The sequence below is a fragment of the Spermophilus citellus genome (genome assembly GCF_964194105.1).
Source record: "Spermophilus citellus genome assembly, chromosome: 3".
Classification (NCBI taxonomy): domain Eukaryota; kingdom Metazoa; phylum Chordata; class Mammalia; order Rodentia; family Sciuridae; genus Spermophilus; species Spermophilus citellus.
Genome location: NC_138184.1, coordinates 166,228,045 through 166,252,784, shown reverse-complemented (window position 1 = coordinate 166,252,784; position 24,740 = coordinate 166,228,045). Strand labels below are relative to the sequence as shown.

Genomic DNA, 24,740 nt, shown 5'->3' with positions numbered 1-24,740 from the left:
TCAGAGCATCTTTAAGGAACATGACAAATTTTAATCAGTTCTCTAAGTGGAGAAATAATAGGCAGACAGAATTAACTCAGGATAGTTGCCCTTTTTAGAATTATTTTTTGAAATATTTGATACTTTATATCAGTGGATTTAAAAAATATATTTTAAGCCACAAAACGCTTTATACATAAGTATATCATTCATTTATTCATTCAGAAAATGATGTTTCTGAAGAGTTTATATGAAAAGACATGGCAGTGTATGCTCTTTTTATGAGAGCTATAGACCTATCATGAAATCAATCCTACACAGAGGCTTAAAATACAAAATAAACAAAAGCAAAGTTCCTCTGGTTAACTTAGTGTGGGGCACTGGGGAAATCTGGTCTCCAGACAGCCAAGGTAAAATGTACTGCTGTTAATAAAGTGTTTTCACATATATCTATCATCTACATATATGGATGAGTCTTATCATTTGTATATTCTCTGTGTGCAAATCGCAAATCCACTTACTATTAAATTAATTGTAATCCCAATATCAACAACTTACTGTGGCTCTCATTTGAGGACATGCAGATGCACATTTTGCAGATGATGCACTTATCAGCTGAAATCAAGTTTCAGCACCCAGGATGTAAACAAGTGTCCTTCACACTATTTAGTGACATTTCTTTACATGCTGTTTTTTGTTAGTACTTTGCTGTATAAAATGACCTCCAAGCCTAGAGCTGAAGTGCCTTTTATAGTTTCTAAACTCAAAAAGGCTACATTGCATCTTAATGTAGAAAATGTTTTCATATGATAACCTTCATTCAGTGAATTATAGTGCTGTTGACTGTAAACTCAGTTATTAATTAATCAACTAAGTATATAAATGGAAAGATGTGTTTTAACAGGAACACACATAAACAAGTTTATCTATTGATCACTTGAAAATATTATAATCAGAAATTTGCAGGAACCTAACTCTGTATTTCCCTCAGAAGCAATGGTGACCTTAAAGACTATAACTGCTGAGAAAAATGAGACCTTTCAAAGTGAATTTATATAATATATATTATATCCACACATATATATGTATATATATAATTTTTAGTCCTGTATAATCTTCAGATTATTATTTTCTATTTTTAGTAAATTACATGTGTAGTTAATACACAATAATTAAAAGCAGTGTGCTTGTCTAGCCACAATGTCCACAATATAAAAACATATTAGTTTTTGTCAGTATTGATAGTTCATTTGTACAAGATGTGACTTTGCAATTGTCAATCTAAAATTCCTGTGTAGTATGTTATTTTTTATAGTAGCAGTTTTTATATTAAAATTATTTTTATTCTACATGAAGACAGGTCTCTTCTTTTGAAATGTCTATGACAATGAAATACCAGAGGCATTATAAATTCAAATCATTCCTCACTGTTATGAATTCACAGCACACTTATTAGGGAAAAAATGGACATAAAATTTTTTCAACTTAATTCTAAATTGTAATTTTCTGCAGTACATAATCTTGGGTATATTATTTATTAAAAATACCTTGAATATCTGAAGTTCTTCTAGAATTACTTCTTCCATGGATTCTGTTTCTTGGTTGTAAATTGTGATGATTTTCAGGACAATTCCAGTATCTGTAAGAAAGCAAAAAAAGAAAAAGAAATGAAAACAGATAAACTAGAAGGTATGCCACAATTGATTTTCATACAGTTAAAACCACGTGAAAATATAAATTCAAATAAGATGTGAAATCATAGATGCATTAAACATTTAATCGCTGCAAGTTAAAAACCATTTGACTACCTATATGCCCATATTGTTAATTAGTAAAATTAAAAATTTTATATGCCTGGCCAAAAGAATTAAAACAAACTCTCTCTCTCTCTCTCTCTCTCTCTCTCTCTCTCTCCCTCCCTCCCTCCCTCCCTCCATATATATGTGTGTTTACATATCTATCTATCTATATGTGTATATATATATATATATGTATATATGTATATATATATATATATGTATATATATATATATGTGTGTGTGTGTGTGTATAACTATTAATCCAAACTTTCCACTAACTAAAAAGAATAAAAATATTATTTTGAAAACACACACTCACATACATTCAAGTAGTTTGATCCAAAAAATTCAATTATAAGTTCAGAAACCAAAATGTCTTTTGGAATTAATAAATATGCAATGTGCCATATTATTCTAGCTTCTTCTGTGATGTGTGATGCAAGAAAATATTTTACCTTGGCTACTTTCATGTTAAGAAACTATTGTTTTAAATTTAGGGAACATTCTAAGCAACATGATACAGAAATAACATATACACTTTTTGTTTGTTTGCTTTTGTGGGGCTGAGAATGAAACCCAGGGCCATTTGCATGCTAGGCAAGTGCTCTACCACTCAGCTATACCCCCAGCCCTAAATACACTTTTAAATTTAAAAAAAATTACGTTTACACTATTTTAGAAAGGATTTTGAGTCCTCCCATACCAACCATTTAGCTTTCACAATTTTATAACACTTTATAATTCTATATTTATATTTCAAAATTCCATTTTATTTTTATTACTCATGATATTATAATCTTGTTTCTTCCAATGAAAACTTTAAAATACAACTAATTTAGCTGCACAAATAATTTCATATGGTGTTAGAAATAACAATTCAGGAGGAAAACACTTTGGAAATGTTGATTGAAGGGTTTTTTATCATATTTGAGCTATTTGTTGAAAAATTATCAAATCCTGTAACTGGATTAATAAAACTGAATGGTAATTAAACAATGGCAATTACCTGATTTTCAACTAACTAAAAAAATATTATCTTGAAAAGTGAGCACATATTAAATTGTTCTCAATTACTATATCAGGCAAAAAGAAAAGATGTAAGTCAGATTATTAATTTGCAACTACTGATTTTGTGATAATGACTATACATGTGTTGCATTAAAGCCTACATCTGATAAGTATTGGGAGAAATAAATACAAGTTGTGATATTTTCCAGTCTATTCATCACATATTCATCAACCATGTTCTTTTCTTCTGAAAACTCATGTTTTAGTATGATGCTATTTTTTTAGTTAAACATGGTATGTTTGATAGCACAAATATATATCTGCTACTTCTGTAATTCTCTCAAATATCTTTGGTCAATCTGCAAGAAAATATGTCTTGGACTGTTACTTTATTTTATGATCTCCAGAGCATTTTAAAATAATATGTTTGCTTAATTTTTATCAAATAAACATCTTGTTTATGGAACCCCCACCTTTTCTTTTCTTTTTTTTTTAAATCTCTGTTGGAAGTCATTATGAGTAGACTCATTGCCAAATAATTTTAGGTTTCCTGAAGAAGTATGATACATTGATAATCTTGAACACAAGAAAAGCATAATATTAATATTAACTTCTTAAAATGAGTAGATAAATTATAGCTTGTACCAGAGATCAATTTATGGAAATAAGATTTATATTTCCTTGCTTAAATCTTTTATTATTTTCCAAGCATGCATATTAGTAATACATCCTGATTACTGTACTGAGCATATTCCAATATCTCTTCAGAGTTATAAGTCTGTGATGGATGTTACATAGTGTAGAATGCTTACTCCTCTAAAGAGCAACTGCTATAGCAATCATGCTGCATAAGAAGAAAGTAATGATGGTTTTAACAAGTTTTAAAATTGCTATAGCTCTTTAAAGTATTTCTCAGTATTTGTTCCATTGCTCTGAATGTGAAATCTAGGTTCTCGTCCAAAAATTAAAGCAAATGTATGGCATTAATTGAAATTTTGAATTTATTTGAAATTTTCATTTTTAGCATATTCATTATACTTCATCTTCTTAACCCACTATATTATAGCTTTGGGGTAACTGTTTATCTGCATCACAGGTAACATTTGACCTCCTGAGTACAAAAGTATTTTTCTGATGGAGGTTGAGAAGCATTTTTGTGATTACAGACTTGTGTGATGTTATTATCATAAATTGTTTGTAGAATCATAAGCTCAGTAAGTTCAGTAAACTGAGCAGCTAAAGGCAAGACAGGGGCTTTGGGGCTCACAGGAGAACCATGCTTCCCAAGGTACCCTTCTTCCATTATAAGAAGATCCATTGGAATCAACTTGTTCATGAACATCAATTATTCACTTCTTCAATTATTTCACGTATATGAATGTATTAAGTATTGAAATTGTATCAGGAATTATGTGTTATAACAGCCCTAAATTCTCTCTTTGATTATGTTACCATTCCTCAGATCTGGAACAAGAGTGATCACACAATTTGTTATCTAAATCATGATAGTTTGGACAATGAAAGTATCACTCATGGTTCGACGACAGGCATAAACTCTTGCTGTTGCAGTCACATGATTGAGACTCTCTCAAGTGTTCTTATTTCAGATGACTAGTGAGCAGATGGGCTAATGGGATCATCTGGACACTTTTCCATAGATGCTTTCTTAAACACTATTAAAGTTATTATCTCCGGGGCCAAGTGAAATGCCTTGATATTTTCTCTTGTCTCTTTACCTGTACCAATAAATAAGACATCATATTGGCCATCCTCAGCTTCCACTCTGTCCACAGCTATTTGTTTCAGATTATATTTTCCATCTGTTTTTACCAATATTGGTTTCTTATGAGCAGGTTTTATAGACTGGTACATTAGTGGATGACTTCTCGCAAATCGAATGGCATCATCAGGGTAATCTTTGGTGGTCCCATACCTCCCTCCATTCACTTTGCTGGCACACTGAAATGCAAGCAGATTAGACAATTATTTTTGCCTTAAATCTAAACAGTAAATTTATGATCCATTATAAGAAGAATTAGAAAAGTGGAAGCTGTTCAATTAATTAACTGTGCATTTAAAAGTATTTAGTAGCCATATATTCTTCATTCCAGAAATAGACTCAATTAAGAATTGCAATGGAATGCCAAGTTATTTTAAACATGCAGCCCTAAAAATATATAGAAAGTAGCAAAATCTTGGAAAAGTAAAATCCATTTAATACTAGGACACTTTGGGGCTAGCAAAATTCTTTAACAGTATAAATGCTAAAATTAATTATCCTGATTTAATTTTTAACATTGTGAATTCAAATTTGAAGGTAAAGAATCTCTCAGAAAAACAAAGTCTCTTTGTGGAGCTAAATCTTCTCTCAAACTAAGAATCACAACCGCACAAAATAGCTTTTCCATTATTGAAACTATGATAAGTATGACTGGTGAAGGTTCTGATTGACTAAGAGACTATAGGATTTTAATGCTGTAACATAGAAACCTATTCAAATTTCATCACCATTAATTATTGGAAAAAAACCTCTCCATGTTGTGCTACTATAATGTCTATGAATTTTCATTATTCTTGTATGGATTAGACACAATAAGCAAAAAACTGCAAACATTTGTTATAACATGTCTCAATTCTTGAATCACTGAATCTAAAATTGCTCACCATCACTTTAAGTTACTTCTTGGGACACCTTCAACTCTGTTGATTCATGCTTGTTAATAAGGAATCCCTCATTTCATGCATTTTTTTTTTGAAAACCAACAGCAAATTTAAGATTATCTTGATAAAAATTTTCCACTTTAGAGTATAAAAACATTACTTTAGTAATCAGATTCTACAAAGAGTGCATTTATAATGGTTTGTTTTTTAAAAATCAGGCCATATTTCTTAATTTGGCACAAAATTTTCACTTGCTTGTACTTTGATGATACATAATTAGAAACATTTTGGATTATCTTGGAAGCAGTTTAGTCACTTCCTACAATCTCTATAAGGCCAAGTGGTTTAAAGAAGTCTTTCCAGCAAAGCCACAGAACTGGGTTTTCTTCATGTAAATTGTACTTTTCAATCAATGGAGTGAAATAAAATATACTTTATGTTTTACAGGAAGAAATAATTTTAAGCCAGTGAGAGAGAGTGATTATAATGGGAAAGACTTACACTTGTTAATGGAGGAAAGGTTTGTTTCCACTTTGGGTTTGACTCTGCAAAAATGGTTTCTATTTGGCTTGCAAGTAATTATAGAATCAGGGTGGTGATGAGATTTCACCAGCTGCTCATAAAAGTCTAGATGTTGACTTGCATGACAAGTTAAATGTTTGTTCCCCAAGCCTCACACAGCACCTAGAGTGATTTAACATTTATCCAACATAGTTGCATACAGGATCCATGATGTGAAATCATCACCATTATTATCATCATCCTAATTTTAGACATGTATGCAATTAAAAGCACAAAAGTCTGAATGGCTAATGAGGGGAATCTTATTAGCCATGATTCAGAGGCAAGTGGTACAATGTCCCATACTCTGCCTACACTTTGTATTGTCACTTATTTTTTTTCTAATAGGCAATAAAGGTATGAAGCAAGGTGTTAAATATCCTAAGAGGGTGGAGAAAAATACTTCTTTTTGATCTGCTAAATAACAAGTAACAAGAAATTTTGGCCTAGAGAACTTAGAGGGTAATCCATATTAGAACTGGGGGCCTAGCATATGCAAGGTACTGGGTTTGATTCTCAGCACCGCATATAAATAAATAATATAAAGGTCCATTGGCAATGAAAAAAAATATTTAAAGAAAGAATATAAAATCTGGGAGAGCTCATGTACAATGGCATAATTTGGTGTGAACATACTCTATATACTGAGTTACAAAAAATTGTGCTGTGAATGGGTAATTATGAATGTAATGCACTCCACTTTTGTCATGTATGTAAGAAATAAATAAAAAGAAAAAAGAATATAAAACCTGGGCAACATTTTCTTGATTACAAATTACACGTGATACTAATTCTCCTCAACAGGCGGGAGGAAAATATATGATTCTCATTTTATTAGATGTTTCTGTATTCACCAGTACCCTTAAAAGTAAAACTTTAGGTGGAACTATTTAGCCAAAATATCAATAATTACATAGACTTTATCATACTGCTACAATGTATCCATTATGTTCTTTTCATCAAATAACAAGCATATAAGAATATGAAACAGTTGTTTCTTTATCCTCCAAGTATACTTTAAATATACAATTCCTTAATTGTTTAATTGCAAACTCTGGCAAAGCATGTGAAAAACTGATCAAAATAGCTGAACTTACAGAACCAGGCCTTGGGTAAGGAACTTTTCCTTCATAGAGTGACCAATGGTATTCAGGTCCTTCTTTATGTGCATATGGTCCATTAAAAGCTGCACGGATGCTAGACATGTGATAGACACAAATAGCATGCCCTCTAAATATATTACTGAAAAATAAAAAAAAATTAAAAAGTAATTACTCTTTGGGAACCAACAGTTCACCTGGTCAAATATTCCAACATACATAGATTAAAAAGATCTTTTGGGTAAAAACCTTGCAAGTCCTTTAAACATAGATTATTCTGAAAATATTAACTACTGCAATATTTTAAATATTGAAATTTCAAAATGTAACATTTCTTTAATTTACTATTTATGATAGCTTAAAATTACCCTTTTAGAAGGCCATTAAAGAAAATGTGTAACTTCAATTTATTATTGTTAAATCGTATATTGTGTTTTTTCATTTTTGTTAAGATCTGATCTACAGTTAAAAAGATTCATCCTCATAATTACCCATTTTAAGTTATTATCTCTTTTTACATTGTTTTATCTTCAAAGCAGGCAGTTCTTTTAATCACCATACTATTAATATTGCTAAAAGTTCTATCCAAGGGCTGGGTTGTAGCTCAGGGGTAGAGCACTTGACTCACACATGTGAGGCCCTGGGTTCAATCCTCAGTAACACATAAAAATAAATAAATGAATAAATTAAAGATATTGTATACATATACAACTAAAAATATTTTTAAAAAAGTTTTATCCAAATTTTATTAGATTTCTCAGTGTATGTGAGATGAAGAGAAACTTAATGTCTCCTGAAAACTTAAGACTCTGTTCCATTCTTTTATCCAGAGGTCTCATAAACATTAGCACACTTATTGAATTCTTTCCTCCAGTTCACTGAAAACTGTGCTACTGTGGGAAGATGACTGACCCGAATAAATTAAACTTGAGAAAATTTACTTAAATTCTATAAAGCTCAGCTCCCGCACCTCCAGAAGTGGCAGCAATTAAAATGATTTTCTTGATAAAAATTTCTATTTTCAGAGGATAAAGAAAGCAGTTGACTAACCACAGCAAATTTTATTGTGGATATTTGCAATCAGATTCTGCAAAAGGATATTTCTAAAAGATTAAAAAAAACAACTGGCTGTATTACTTAATTTGTCATGATCTGAATGAATTCTAACATCTTCTGAACCTCTGTAGTATGAGAATGGAAATAAATGATGTTGTGAAAGTGCTCTCTAAAATGAAAAATTCTGTGTAAATATAGTATTTCATACACCTGAGACACCTGTAGAACAGCAGTAATGTTATTGTCTAAGGATATCAAATCACACATTTTATAACACACCTTGAAGCAATTGCAAATGCCTGGGATACTGATGAAAACTAGAGATAGTCTTTCAACTGAAGTGACAATAAGCCTTTGATCACTATTCCATGAATATCAACCTCTATGTCAGGTAACAGCTGGGAGCTTTTTTTCCTTAGATTTGTATATCAATTGAACAGTCAAAATGGAAATTACAGAAGAAAAGCTTGTCTTTCTTTTTTCAGAAAAATCCAATATGCTATCCTTTAGGAAAGTAGCTTATAAATTGATCATACTAATCCTTTAAAAAGCCTATGCATTATTTCATAACTTGAGTTCACTGTATAAAGCCATCGAGTGTTCAAGCAACATATAAATTATTTACTGGCATATGGAAGAAAATGAAGTAAAAGAAAATTAAGGGACTTTCTATGAACTGTGATAGCTGCCAATCTATATTAAATATTTCTTTGCTCAAGAAATAATTGATAGAATGTTATTTCCATGTTATGCTGTTGCAGAAAAAGGTCTCTTTACAACAGCACCATACTTGTTCAAGGAGCTTATATTTTTTTCAAAGTGAGCATTTGAAATCACCTGCTGAAAAACTCAAAAAGGCTGTGTGGAAAGTCTTTAAGTAAAGTATAGTATACAGGGTCATGGACAGTTTATGGCCAATACAATGCAAATGAGAAACTGAGTAAGATCATTGCATCTCTGCTGAGAGAAGTGAGATATACTTTTTATTTCTCACTCAAATAATTTTATCCATTCTCTGCCTTATTTGGAAAGATACTGATGAAATTGTGTACATAAACTTTCAACCAAAACATATTCTAGTCATACTTTTTCATCCATGAATGAACTATTAGTTCACTCACTCATGGATACAAAATATAAGAATGTAAAGGAAAAATAACACATTATTAGCACTAAATTGAATAGCATATTTGAAAGAAGGAGAGCAGATCATAAAGGCGTTGACTGTGAATATACATTGGAGGAAGATGGCCAGAACAAATGGGCAGGAAGATTGATTAGTGACTAAGGAACCAAGGGCTATTTCCTGGACATGACAATTGATATGTGTTGAGAACTGACACAAACCAATGTTGGAAGACAAAGTCATTTTTCAAGCAAGAGAAGTGAACAAATAAAAATACTGTGATGGTATTTGGCAATATAAGCACTAGAATCTGTCAACATATTATCTTGTCAGTGGAGGGCTCACGGCAGGGGTGGGGAATCTTTCAAAGATGGGTGGGTAACCATTATTAAAGAATAGTAAAACTCTGGCTTAGAAAGTTCAATTTGATAAGACAAAAGAATTATCCTAGTCTCTGAAACATTAAATCAATATCTGAAAAATTACATGAGAAAAAAGTTGCCCTATTTTGAAGATTAGAGAAAGAAGAGGTCAGGATACTAAGCACATGAGGGTGCTAGGGCACTGCATACAAAAACAAGAATCTGGACGGAGATTGTGGCTTTGAAAACGAGCTGCAATCGTGGGTGAACAAGGAGAAGTTGGTGATTTATAAAGTACAGAAAACAAGAATGATGACTGGGTCAATAGTATTTCCAAGTATATAAACCATGAAAGGAGAGTCTAGAGAGACAATTCTTGCTTACATTTTTATATTGACTGTATAAATCTCTCACCTGGTAGTGTTAAACAGTCCAAATATCACTGGGTTCTTATGATCTCTGGTAGGCAGCAAAAAAACATCCTCTGAAAAATTAAAGACCCACCTATCAATTGGAGTTTTTAGCCCTCTTTACATGCAGAGAAAACATATTCACATGAAATAGTTTAGAATTTATTATAGATTTAAAGACATAAATTTCCAAATAACACCCAGACAACCGTGACCAAAACATAACAGGGTGAATCCTTTCAGTGTTCTGGGTTTTTAGCTAACCCACACAGATGGAACCAGAGGCACTGACTCTAAACTAATAAGATGGATCTCCTTTTTTTCCTGCAACTCCTCTGCTATCACCAGGCACCTGGTTAAAATTAAAAGAACAGAAACATGCTCTCGGTTGGTGCTCTGGTCAAATATTGCAGGAAACAAGTTTTCCACATGTAACAGACATAATGAGAGCTACCCATCAAAGAGTAAAATTTAATTCTCAAAATAAAACTTACCTAATTCATCAAAATATGTATCAATTCCATTCATTCCGGGTACTGAACAAACCAGTCTTGCTTTGAGGAACGTGCTCCATTTATTCACTAGTATTCTCTGCCCTCCCACATCATTCTGTGAAAAAGAAAACAGGTAAATGGGCACATAAAGAGCTTTTACCAACAATAGATTTAGTATTAGTCAATGTGCAGATGGCCTCAAATGAATACTAACATATATTCCTGTAGTTTTTGTTTTGCTTTGTTTTTCACATTCTGACTTGTCAGTGTATTATCACTCTGAAGTATTCAGTCTGCTTTCTAGGTATTAAACAATGTTAACATAGTAGTCTCTCCTAAATGAAGGAGTGGGCTTTATGACACTGTAACCTTTATTTTGTTGATAAATAATCTATACACACACACACAGAGAGAATGTACACATATAATACTTACATATGTATGTATGCATACAAGTCCTTTAAATTTTTTCTTTGCCCTCTTTTGCAGTGCTAAGGATTGAACCCAGGTCCTCACAAATGGCAGGCAAGCACTCTACCACTGAGCCACATCCCAAACCCTCTTAAATCTACACTTAAATTGATTCTTAACTGACAGATTTACTTTACATTTGTAATACTATTAGCAGTCTCTAAGTACATGTTGCTACTTCAATTTGTTTGACTGTTCCAAGCCTGACTGAATACTCAAACTACAGATTTTTTTTTTTATATAAAGTCAACCAACTTGAATTGTTCAAACACAGTTGTGTATATTATTTAGATTGTGGACTAAAGAAACAAAAAGATTTTGGTTAAATACATTTTAAAAACCCTCAAATTTCTTTTTAGGAAGAAATACAAACTAACTATAGACTACTTATTATAACTATAACTTAGCTGTAACTCTAAAACTAACTATAGACTGTTTATAGTAATAGCTTTGAAAATGAGAAAAATCATACAAAATGCAGATTAAAAAATGCAGATAAAACCTGCACTAGATATGAAGTTTTTATAGATGTGAAGTGTTATGGTTAGATGTGAGGTATCTCCCAAAGTTTATGTGTGAGACAATGCAAGGTTTAGAGGAGAAATGATTGGGTTACAAGAGCCTTAGTCCAATCAGTGAATGAGTCCCCTGATGGGATTAATTGGCAATGGAAGGGTGTGGGTGGAGGAGGTGGGTCCTTGGGGGTGTGCCTTTAAGGTATATATTTGGTGTTTGGCAAGTGGGTTTCTTTCTCTGCTTTCTGAACATAATGTGAGCCACTTCCTTCTGCCATACTCTTTGGCCATGTATTTCTGCTTCACCTCGAGCCCCAAGGAATAGTCAAAACAGTGAAAACTCTGACTAAAACATGAATTATAAATCTTGTTTTATTAAATGCCAATTTTGGATGCCTATTGAATACTAAATATTTAAAGCAGAAACCTACTATAAAATTTGTAACAAATGCATGGCCATAGATTGTGAGATAAGCAATTTTAATGAGTGAGAAACACAATCCTCACCACGCAAAGTCGCCCCACTCTGGTGTATATCGCGTGGGCATTGCTTTCTTCCTCCAGGGCCTTCTCAGTAAAAAAGAAATACACTTTGTTGTCATCTCGGTCTTCGTTGTCAGGAATCATATATGAACCTACAAATTTTGGTTCTATAGGAGTAAAATGTGAAAGAAAAGTGAAAGAGATATAATAACAAAATGAGGTTATCCTAATAAATTACATGTCAACTGAAAGCTTAACTTTAACTGTCATCATTTTATTAAAAAATACATATTCCTTGAAAATTTTAACCAAACAAATTTTAAAAGGGATAGCTATCTCTATTTTATTTGCAAGTCAACAAACATTTTTAAATTGATAATGATAATAATATGCTACTTAGAGTGACCATATATTTTTAAGCTTAACAAAAATGCTGAAAATGAAAATGTTCACCATAAAATGAGCTCCTAGACATACCAGCATAAAAAATATAAATAATATTCCTAACAAAGAATTCTGTCAGTGAATAGGTAGTGACCTTTCTAAAGTTTTATATCTAAGGTGCCATGTGATCCTATTAAGACAAGAAAAGCAAAGCAATCAAGTCATTAGAAATTATACCAATTGATAAGAACAGAAAAACCCTATTGTATGATGAATTTTTCGCTTCTCATATATTTGCTTTGTTTTATTCATTTAAATTTTGATTTCTAAGCATTGCTAGGAAGGTAAATTGATTTTATAATTAAACCAATCCATATGAAATGATGAACACAAACCACATAGATTTTACTTCAAGGATATTGCCAACAAAAACATTCTCAAATCTGTAAAAACTCTAAGCTATATTTATATTGTAATTATCAAAGTGGCAAAATTATCCATGAATTCTAGGCTTGTATTCAATTCTAATTTCCTCTGTATTCTGTCTCAATCCTACCTTTCAACAGACGCTCATCATCATGCTCAGTACGAATATGGGCCAGTCGCCCCATACTCCGGAAGATGGCAGCATCTCTGCCCCAATAGTCACTGTAGAGTCCAGCAAACAGTTCACTACCTATGTGGACATGTCAATTACAAATAAGTATTTATTTGTCTCTCTATTTGAAGACAAAGTATCAACCACAATTACATTAAACACATCTGGTTCCCAAAACATTCTCAACCTTATGATATTAATGCTATTGTTGTACAGGACATGGAAGGTACACTCAGACTGCCAGGGTTTGAATCCTGACACTGCCACTTACTACCTATGTGAACTAAAACAAGTTTCTTAAACTCTCTGTGCCTAGTTTTCTTCTTCTGTGAATAAGAAAATGAGCAGTACTCAACAGAATTGTTAAGAGCTAAACACTTGGGACAGTTACTGGAAAATACTTGGTAAATAATATGGCAAATTTTGGTAAGTAATATGGTTTTATCTTCTTTTACTGAATTTATTTTAACCTTCATATCATCAGATTATTATTTTTTTTAGTTTAGTCAAATTCTTCTTATATCAGGAAATTGATAGCCAGATGTGGTAGCTCACATGTGTAATTCTAGCAGCTTGGGAGGCTGAGTCAGGAGGATGTTTAAAGCCAGCCTCAGCAACTTAACAAGGCCCTAAGCAAATTAGTGAGAAAAAAATTGTTTAAAGCTGGAGATGTGGCCCAGTGGTGCTTTTTTTTTAAATTTTTTATTTTTTTTTTAATTCTTGGCGGACACAACATCTTTGTTGGTATGTGGTGCTGAGGATCGAACCCGAGCCGCACGCATGCGAGGCGAGCGTGCTACCGCTTGAGCCACATCCCCAGCCCCCCAGTGGTGCTTTTTAAGCATGCAATTTCAATCCCTAGTACAAAAAAAAGAAAGAAAGAAAGAAGAAAGAAAGAAAGAAAGAAAGAAAGAAAGAAAGAAAGAAAGAAAGAAAGAAAGAGAAAAAGAAAAAGAAAAAAGAAAAGAAACGAAAGAAAGAAAGAAATTGCTATAATTATCATGATTTTATTGTGGTAACTATAAAATCTGTCAAAGATATATCTAATCCAATAGCTATTTAATTCATAAGTATATGTTTGAGTCCGATAGGAAGGATATAAGAAAAATCTCAGGATTTAATCAGGCCAATAAGAGAATGACTGAATGATGTTCGCTGCAACATATGGCCTAAGTCACAGCCTTAAAATAAGATTGAGGAATTACACAGATGTATTCAGGAGCTCCAAAAATGTCTTTGGAAGCAGAAATACAGGAATTAAAATTAGATTAAGAGAACAGAAAAACATTTTAAACAAATAAATAATATAAGAATGTAACCTAAATCCCCAAAAGATAACCACCTCTCAAGTATAGGAACTTGGAATCCCTTTTCTTCTGCATGACTTTTTTTTTTTTTTTAAAGAGAGAGTGAGAGAGGAGAGAGAGAGAGAGAGAGAGAGAATTTTTTTTTAATATTTATTTTTTAGTTCTCGGCGGACACAACATCTTTGTTTGTATGTGGTGCTGAGGATCGAACCCGGGCCGCACGCATGCCAGGCAAGCGCGCTACCGCTTGAGCCACATCCCCAGCCCCTCTTCTGCATGACTTAAAAAGAAAATCAGTGTGCCCAGAAGTGGTACCTCTGTCCTGGTACCCAGCTAAGTTGTCCTGTCCTAGGCAAAAAGCTCTGGCCAATAAGCAAATGATAACATTATATGATTGGAAACAACAACCTTAATTTAGGGTGGTAATATTATTTTCTTAATGAGCATCATAGAACTCTGGTCAAAGAGTTAAAAACAAATACAATATGACTATGTAATCCAATATGGATGCTTTTATGAATTCTGAAAATTTGGAATGGTACATATGCATATACATGCTATTTAAAGTGTTTGAAGTTTAAAAGAATTCAAATTAACTGTACTTCTAATTTAATATATCAAACTATATAATTGATTTTAGAATTAAGATTATTAACATTATAGGCATGGAATTTTGACCAAATCAATAAACCAAATTTTAGAGAACTTGAGTTTCTTACTTATAAATTTTATTTATTGAATTTTTTAAAAATTGTCTTAAATTTGGGCTGGGGATGTGGCTCAAGCGGTAGCGCTCTTGCCTGGCATGCATGCGGCCCGGGTTCGATCCTCAGCACCACATACCAACAAAGATGTTGTGTCCGCCGAGAACTAAAAAATAAATATTAAAAATTCTCTCTCTCTCTCTCTCAGTCTCTCTCCTCTCTCACTCTCTCTTTAAAAAAAAAATTGTCTTAAATTTTATGAAGATTCTATCCCCTGAAATAAAGCCATTAAGACTTTTTAAAAATTCAATATATTCAATATATTTGTATTTTTATGGTTTAGACACAAGGTATTGCCCAAAAGTTCATGTATGAGATAAGGCAAGAAAGTTTAGAGGTGAAATGATTGGCTTATGAGAAGCTTAAGCTAATCAGCAGATTAATTCATTGATAGGGATTAATTGGGTAGTAACTGTAGGTAGGTAGGGTATGGCTTATGGCTGGAGAAGGTGGATCACAGGTGGTATGCCTTTGGGTTTTGTATTTTATCATGGTGAAGAGAATTATTGTCTGTTTCTCTGATTCCTGGTCTATGTCTTCAGCTGCTTTCCCCCACCACACTTTTCCACCATGATGTTCTGACTTACCTTGGTCCCGCAGCAATGAAATTAGTCATCTGATTTCATTAAATGAATAACAGTAAATTTCTGTTATTTACTCGGAAAATAATAGACCTCAGAAACCCTGAGCCCCAAAATAAACTTTTCTATTTGTTCCTGTCAGGTCTTTTGGTTGTAGCAGCAAAAAGTCTTGACTAAAACATGTATATTTAAAGTTTGAGAAAGTAACCAAATGTGTTATATATGAGGACAATTGTAAGGAAATTTATTTTCAACTTGAGTTAACTATTAAATTTTTTAAAAGCTATGAGGTATTACTATAATCAGCTATTTTTCACTTAGAAAAGATGAGCAGTTCTAAATAAGTCATTTTTCTGTTTATGAAATTCAGTTTGGATGTTCACAAACTACATAAGGTAAACAAAAATGAACCTTGGTTTCCCACAAAGGAAGTGAATTCCACTATGGATGTATAAAAACTATATAGTAATCCATAAATAAAATCTAGGTTTCACACAAGAGAATTCACTTCTAAACTGTAATTCTGTATCAGCTAAAGAGGGAAAAGCAAATGTGGCAGAACATCAGCAAGGTAAATGTCAGCAAGTGTTCATTTGATTCCTCAACTTTTCTTCTTATTTGAAAATTTTCAAGAAAACAAATTGAAAAAGAAACATCTATTTGTTGAATTCATCCCTTATATTCAACACATGCTAGTGAAAATGTATGAAATAAAATTACAAAAACTGAAAAATTTGGACATAAAATATAATTTTTGTTAGAGAAAATTTATATCAGAACACTTATTTCAGTATATCATGTTCTTGGCAATAGAATAGTACATAATTTCTATCAAAGACAATTAAGGCTACCAGAAATCGTAAAGCTATAAATGGAGAAAGAGTATTTTAAAACAAAATGCATTCAGTGATTAGGAAATGAATCATGAACTGTGATTCAGTCTGTACTGCTTGAACATGTATAAGAGAGAGAATTAAAATGAATTAAAAGAACTTGAAAATCAACTTTTTTTAATAAACAAAACAAGTTGCTTAAGAGACTTAACTCACTATTAAAATGCCAGAGTATTTTTATTTATTATAGCTGAGTTATAACTTCCCATATAAAATACAAAGGACATAATATAAATGTATTTTAAACATTATTTATTTTTCTAGTGTGGGCAGGCTGAACCTTTAATCCACAATTTATATTAAGAGCAGATTCCTTAAAAATCACAAGAGTTTCCTATTTCTTAAGTTTTTAATATTTGTATAATATAATTTCTTAAAATAATTCCTATTGTACTATAATCTTTATATTACTACACATCAATTTTACTGATTTATTCGTCCCAGTTTATAACTTTGTTCTAACGTTCTGATTGTTTTAATCAATACTGTAAAATTAACAAACAAGTACCCATTGGAGCCACTAGATGGCAACCCTATGACACCAAAATAACACCATGTCCAGGAAGTTCATCTGCACAAAAGATGATAGGTTTCCATTTTTGCCCAATTTCCCTTTTTGTACTCAGATAAAAGAAATCGTTTGTGAACAATTCAAATAACACAATATGAACTGTATGACTTAAAAGCTTCAAAGCAACTAGACAGGTGCTAAAAACTATATATAAACTGAACCAAATGTGTTTCTGTTGGAAAGGTTAGCTTTTCCTCAGAAGGGAAAGATTCACCTTTTGCATCTTATTATCAATGTGAAGAAAAAAAAATAGATTCACATTACAATAGATAATGACTATGGTTGGCAAAATACTCTCCTAAGAAAACTAGAAAAAAATACACATTCGCAAAAAATAATAAATTAGCATTGAGCTTTAGGTACAAATAATGACTAATTAATTGAGTAAAAATATTCAATATCATTATATAACTAATAAAATTTACAACAAATACAGTCTGTAATTAAAAACTTTACCTTAAAATTACAATTATTTGGTGTCAATAGGGAAAATTTGGTATTCTAAAAAATGCAAAAACAAAACATCTAGATAGATGAATTAAAAATGCAAAAAGTTTCATGTTTTAGGATTTCAAGAACTAGAGCACACCTACCTGTGGATTTAGTTATCAATGACTATGGAAATAAGGTATATAATAAATGTATTATCTTAGCCAGTCGACTTGTTTTCTGATCTTATTGATATTGTGAATTGAAAAAAAATTGATTTTTATGTCATATATTGTTTCATTCTTAGCGCATTCAAATTGGCTTCTGACAGTAATGGTTTCAGGTTAATTTCAAGTGGCCAATTATGATTATTATTTTTAAAAATAGCACATACATTTACAGGGTATTTAACTTATTTTCATGCTCAATAATCATGTGTATATCCTGATAAAAGAATGGTGGAGAGAAATTTCCACTGGAAATCTAGCAAACTAAGTCTCAAGCTTGAAATCTGCCATTTGACCATGTTAAAACCATTCAGTATCTCAAGATACAAAACTGGAGAACCTACATGCATTTTCTTAAGACTGTCAAGCAAGCAACATATACACTACCTTTTTGTTTTGTTTTGTTTTGTTTTTGCCTAGAATTCTATACTTCCCTTCTCACCTTATTTCCATTTAAATGGCCTGTTGCTCACTGACTCCATAAAGGCTTCCTTGATCAAATTTCTGTTGGTTTATGAGTTCCTTGTTCTACCTTAGCCCCCATGCCTATTCTTAGCATACTGGTCATAGTACTGTATTTCAATTGAATCCTCATATGCTCAACATCATGCTTCACTAATATCTAGAATATAAAAGATGCTCAATGAACATTCACTGAATAAAAGAATGGCTTAGTAAATTAATAATCAAATATATAAAGTTCCTTTAAGCTGTTAAAAGACTATAAAATGTAATAAACCAACAATCAGTATAAGATTATGATTTTTCAAAATGGCTTCAGGAACTTCAGAAACATCAAAAGAAAGAATGACTGAGTTTTTGAATTTTCATTCCTAAAGGCTTGTGTCATTTAATATTTTACATCATGAACCCAGAGAATGTTTTGTTCTATCATTTGTTCCCAACAGTTTCAGTCTAAATGGACATTATGTTATGATTAAAAGATTGCATCCACTAAATTGCTTTCATAAGAAACTAGACATTGTAAATCATTCTAAGGTAAAGTATAAAGCAGATCATTTTCCACATGACTCCTATTTACAATATGAAGTTTAACTGAAGTTTTATTTAAACATATTATACTGTCTTAATATTTCATGAAACTTAGAGAGTTTCACTCATGGACCATATATTATCTGAGTTTTTATTCACCATGTTGGGATGCAGCAAGATTTAAATGTGTAGCATGAAATGTTCACAGTAGCTGTTTACCACCTTCTTATCTCATTTCACTCAAGCAATTCTGCTTATGTTGTAAATGCACATTCTACAATTCAAAATTATATGAAACACATTTGCACATGGCCAAAGACTGATTTAGCTGACTAATTTTAAAACTTAACTGTGTAACTTTGTAGAAAATTGTTTTATTCTACATGAAGTATTTTGCAGAAAGGACTTTGACATGCTAATTGCAAAGAAAAATAAAATGCACTTAAGAAGTAAAGATAGAGGAGATTATCCTCATACTACAATATGCCAGTTCAGATTGTCTGCTTGAGATACTGAAAGAAACCAAGAAGAACATGTGATTTCTTTAGGTATTTAGTTGTTGGAATTTTTGTGTCTTTGTTTTTGTTGTAGCAGATGACAAATATTAACTGTCAGTGTTAAAAAGGTGATTCTGAGATATGAAGGGAAAAAAATGTGTTTTGAATGTGTTTATTTGCATTTGCTAGTACTGATGTCTGCACTGAGTTTTCTTGGTGGCAAACCAGTGACATTGATACTATCATGGTCAAACCAGATTCTTAAGGGAGATCAATGGAGACATGAAGAGTAGGGCTTCCCCCCAACTCCATTCTTTTTTTATTTTCCATTTTTGAAGAAACCATAAGCAAAGTATTCAAATAGTTCCTCAGAGAGCAGCAGTCATGGCCAGAAGCTACAGTAAATATGTGGATAGTGGGCATTTTGCCAAAGGTAAGAGAATAGTAGCCTCGGATAAAAAAAAAAAAAAAATCTCAGATATTCTAACATAAGGAAATAACTTGAAGTCTAAGTTTCTGTACGTTTGAGGTGAATTTAAAAAAACAAACCAGGACATTCATTTATTGTTTGTACAAGTTATAATTATAAAGATATGTATTTTCTCCTCATTGCATTTTTTTAATCAATTTCCTAATATTCTAATATTTATTAAGTCCCACTTTCTTCAAGAACTATTTGTTCATAACTCTGTCCTGAATGTAAATGTAGTTAATTAAAAGAAAATGATTATTTTAAAATATTTTAATGTTATAAAAAGGTGATAATAATCACATTTTGCCCTCTATGTATTCTAACTTCTTATTCGATTAATATAAATTTTTAATTCATAGAATCAGTAATGAGATGTATATTCACAGTGCTGTTATTATTTTAAAAAGTTCAAAAAGAAATTTTCAGTAGTTGTAAAGTTTGTAGTTTTATTTGTTGAAAAAGTATCATAAGAAATAAGATATGTAGGGGGGGAAAACAGAAAAACAGACTCTAAAGTATCTTTATGTTAGTTATTTATTGAAATAAAATTCAGAAACTGTTTAAATTAAAAAGAATCCTTAAAAGTGTCCCACTAACAGTTAACATTTTCAAAGCAAATAATTAAAACTTACATGAAAAATCATGGTGGCTTTCGTTTAAATATTAGCACCATACATCTTTTTTTTTTTTTTTTTTTTTTTTTTTTTTAAAGAGAGAGTGAGAGACAGTGAGAGAGAGGGAGAGAGAGAATTTTTTTTAATATTTATTTTTTAGTATTTGGCGGACACAACATCTTTGTTTGTATGTGGTGCTGAGGATCGAACCCGGGCCGCACGCATGCCAGACGAGCGCGCTACCGCTTGAGCCACATCCCCAGCCCCAGCACCATACATCTTATCATAACTTGGATCCTAATAACTGGAATTATATGAAGGAATTAAATTTAAACTGAAACTTAAACAACTGACAGATAAAATGAAAATTTTAAAAAAATTGTGATAGGATTGAGAGGAGAAAGTTTAATAAGGGAACCTAAAGTCATTGAAAGTATTATCAACTTAATGAGAATATTGTAATATCGCAGCAAAGATACCTGATTAAAGGAGTCAGCTAAAATATTTGCTGACTGACCAAAATGTTATATGACATAAAGAAAATATTTCTGGAATTTTAATGTGGCCCAAATCCAGGAAATAATTTACTTATTATTTTACTACTAATAATTTACTTATCATTTTGCTTATCAAAATAAATACATACCTTTGGATGATTTTAGGTTCATAGATGAATAATGTAGCAGTTTATTTTAGTGAAAAATTCATTGCTCCAACAAACATTATTAAAACTAGGCTGTAATACTTTGTATAACTTAGATAATTGCTTAAAGCTGCTTTAAATACAAAGTTAGTAAGCACAGTGGGAGAGAATTTGGCTAAAAACATAGAAATATTGCACCTAGGGTTGAGTTTGCATGCATGCCACCAAGATAAACTATGTTACTACAAAGTGGCATTTGACGAGCAAGTTTAATTAATACATGATTTCATAATGATTGGTTATATAGAACATAGCTCAGTAAGGAGCTTGATTTGTCCTTAAATCTTCTTTCATATAGAATCATATGTTCTTAACATTGCATTTCTAAATTAGAATACAAATTTAATAAAAATATGCTTATTAACTTGTTTCTCACCCACCAAATCATCTGCAATATTTTTTCGGTTTTTTAGTAATCTTTTACTCCAGGCAATCTTAGGTCAACATAATTTAAATTAACTGAAATGAAAACTGTATCTAAAGTTAAGAAATTATATAGGCTATTCTCTGCTTTACAAGCAACTTTTTTTTTCTTTGAGGTCCTATAGTTTGACAAATATTGTTGCTAATTTGAGTGTGCTCTCATAAAATTTGTCTTCATTAGAATATGCATTAAACATTGTGGGTTATACATTTAACGAAGAAACACCAAGCAATGGTCTAAAGATGGCCATCATTTTGCTAGAGTCTTGTTTTAACCCATCAGCACAGAACATGTGTGGTCATAAAATACCACATTAATACATTCTTTCCCTGTCAGAGTAAGCTGCAGTGAGCCTGCCAAATTCCAACTCAGGTAGCTCCTTTTTTCCAGCCCACATTCCTACTGCTTTTTCAATTGGGTGAATTATTTTTACTTCCCCTCTTTTAAAGAGCTTCTGGCTCACATAGGTTATCAGGTTTCTATTCCAGTGGCTGCTGCATTTCCACAGTGAATGAATGATCTCTCCAAGGTACTTTGGGATGAAAGCGAGTGGATAAATGTGAAGAATTATATTTTTATTTCTTCTCTTTGGAGGGATTATTCTATAACTTTCATGTTTAGCTTGGAGGGCTCTTTTGATTTGATTTCTCTTCTGAATAAATGAAACAGCCACCCAGATGGCAGGCACTTCACATTTCAGCAACGTGTAATTTGATTTGGAAGTTCAATGAAACTCACTTGGAAATGTCCCTCCAGTAATATTTCCCTCTTAAAAATTTCAGTTTTAAATTTCTGGCTTCATGTATAAACAAGCTCCAGAGAGACAAAATGTTGAGTGGCAAGGTGGCTATAGTCATTATTTTTCTCCATTTAAATAAAATGTTCAAAATGATTGGTCTTCTCTTTGATATTGTTAGGATTTCATTGTAGAAGCTGTTTATGCTGTGTAATTTTTAACTTCCAATATCCTTTTATTATTATGAAAAATATTTCAAATTTATTTTTGTATTTTTTTAGGTTCCTCAGTGAACATGAAAGCCTATTCTGTACAAGAGACAATATGGTAAAGGATGGGAAAGACTTTTTATAGACAGCCAAATCTTGTGTGTATGAAGATATAAAAATCACTAAAAACTTTAGAAAAAAGATTGTATGAGTCTACCAAATGGATACATTTTAATTCATATCCTGCCAATTTCTTTGGAACTTCTAGTATTTATGGATCTGGCATTCAGCAAAAGTGTCATTCTTAAGATTTTGATTCCTACTAAGTCTACACTGACTTAGAAAACTCTGTTTCCATAGTTAAAGTCTCTTATCTTCATACTCTTTTCTCTCTCTCTCTCTCTCTCTCTCTCTCTCCCCACAAACACACACACACACACACGCACACACACATTCACATGCATATGAATACGCATAAACTGGTTCATAGGAGAACTCAAAATATTTTAAGATATAATAATTCTTTAAAAATACAGCATCACTTTCTTCAAGTCCCTGAAAAAAATTAATCACTATGTGAAATTCTCTCACAACCCTTTCAAATTATGAAGACTAAGTCAAGCTTTTCCCATCAACAGAGCTAAAATGAGAGATTTTTTTTAATCAATCAATGTGTTTTGAAAACTTTGATTTTTTTTTTTTTTTTTTTTTTTTGTACCTGAGTACCCAGATTGGGATGAAGGGGTGTAAGGAGTGGAATGCAAAGCCCATCACAATCAACTCTCTGGAATATGTTCAGCATGCAAAAAAGCACATTAGCATCTGTATCAATTCTAAATCAAGTTTAGCATTTTTTTAACTAATCTTCAGTGACCAGTTTTAAGTTTTATCAGTTTATTTAGAACTGAAGTCTCTATATTATTTTACACTTTCTCATTTTCTGCAAAGATGAGCTAGTATTAATAAAAACAAAAAAAATCCTGTAAATATTGCAAATGTAACAACAGAATCTTTCACATCTGTACTATATTATATCAGATTCTCTCAATACTGAGAAAACTGAATCATTTCCATTAGCACCTATGCCAGGTTTCAGGATTTGCTTTCTCCAGTTTTGTACATGGAAACTCCCATCTGTCTCTACTATCACAGTGCTAGAGGATTTCATAAATAGTACTGTTTTTAATCTCAAATAATATGAGAGAAAGGAAAAGTACAGTGCTTTATTGTGTTTAAGAAGTTTGGGGTGGGGCTGGGGATGTGGCTCAAGCGGTAGCGCGCTCGCCTGGCATGCGTGCGGCCCGGGTTCGATCCTCAGCATCACATACCAACAAAGATGTTGTGTCCGCCGAGAACTAAAAAAAATAAATATTAAAAATTCTCTCTCTCTCTCTCTCTCCTCTCTCACTCTCTCTTTAAAAAAAAATAAATAAATAAATAAAAAAAAAAAAAGAAGTTTGGGGTACCTCATCTAATTAAATTGAATCAAATTTAAATATAAAACACATTGTCATCTACTTCATCATCCCAGCATGTATGTTTAATGATAGTTTGAATTGGTCAGTCTCTGTAATTTATATTCTAAATTAACAAAAATTTAGACAAATAACTTTGTAGTTCTTAATCAAGAAGACTTCCAGATGAATTCCAAGGATACAGAAAAAGGAATCCAAAGAGGAGAATATTAAAATTCCCTAAAGTCGCAAGAGTATTGGAACAGTTTGGTTTCTCTGGCTAAATGTTTATAAAATAGCCACATAATTGCATTTTGTTAATAGTAAAATGACACCATACAAATGCCTTATATCAGGTACGCAATGACAATTTTTTCTTCAAGATGGGACACACACTTCACAGCATCTGCACTTATTTTAGAATCAAATTATTCAAGTTAGCATGGCTTGAAATTGAATATCATTGCTTCCAGCACCAGTAAATAGATATGACAAGGCAAAGTATATAAATAAATACCAAATAAATGTACTGAAGTTGAAAAATAAGTTTAGAAATCATTCTGAGTACACCAACTGATGTCTACAACAAATATAATTACCAATTAAAGTGGAGATAAAGGAAGAGCTGGGATCAAAAGGACATCTGCCCCTTCCTCGTTCAGATCTGTGTGGTTCCAGGTGAAACAGAGGATCCTGAAGAGAAAACCAGAAAGCCATCGTGAATGTGACAGCTTCAACAAGAATTTAATTGCTCAGCTAAAACACTGAACTTTGAATATTTACAAAACAAATAGGAGATCAGTAATGTCGAGTTATTTGGTAAAAATTACATTTTATACATAACCACATGGATATTGCA

At 31.9% G+C, this 24,740-nt stretch overlaps 1 protein-coding gene across 1 annotated transcript in view; it reads right to left on the bottom strand.

The window, feature by feature from the left end:
• Positions 1-24,740, bottom strand: part of SEMA3E (semaphorin 3E) — a 256,690-nt gene that overhangs the window by 26,749 nt on the left and 205,201 nt on the right. Inside the window, exons 5-12 of the mRNA XM_081288174.1 lie at positions 24,481-24,574; positions 12,966-13,085; positions 12,050-12,192; positions 10,557-10,671; positions 10,067-10,136; positions 7,106-7,250; positions 4,523-4,745; positions 1,527-1,618 (exon numbers count right to left, since the gene is read on the bottom strand). Of these exons, the coding sequence (XP_081144300.1) occupies positions 1,527-1,618; positions 4,523-4,745; positions 7,106-7,250; positions 10,067-10,136; positions 10,557-10,671; positions 12,050-12,192; positions 12,966-13,085; positions 24,481-24,574 (1,002 nt within the window). The remainder of the gene's footprint in view (positions 1-1,526; positions 1,619-4,522; positions 4,746-7,105; positions 7,251-10,066; positions 10,137-10,556; positions 10,672-12,049; positions 12,193-12,965; positions 13,086-24,480; positions 24,575-24,740) is intronic.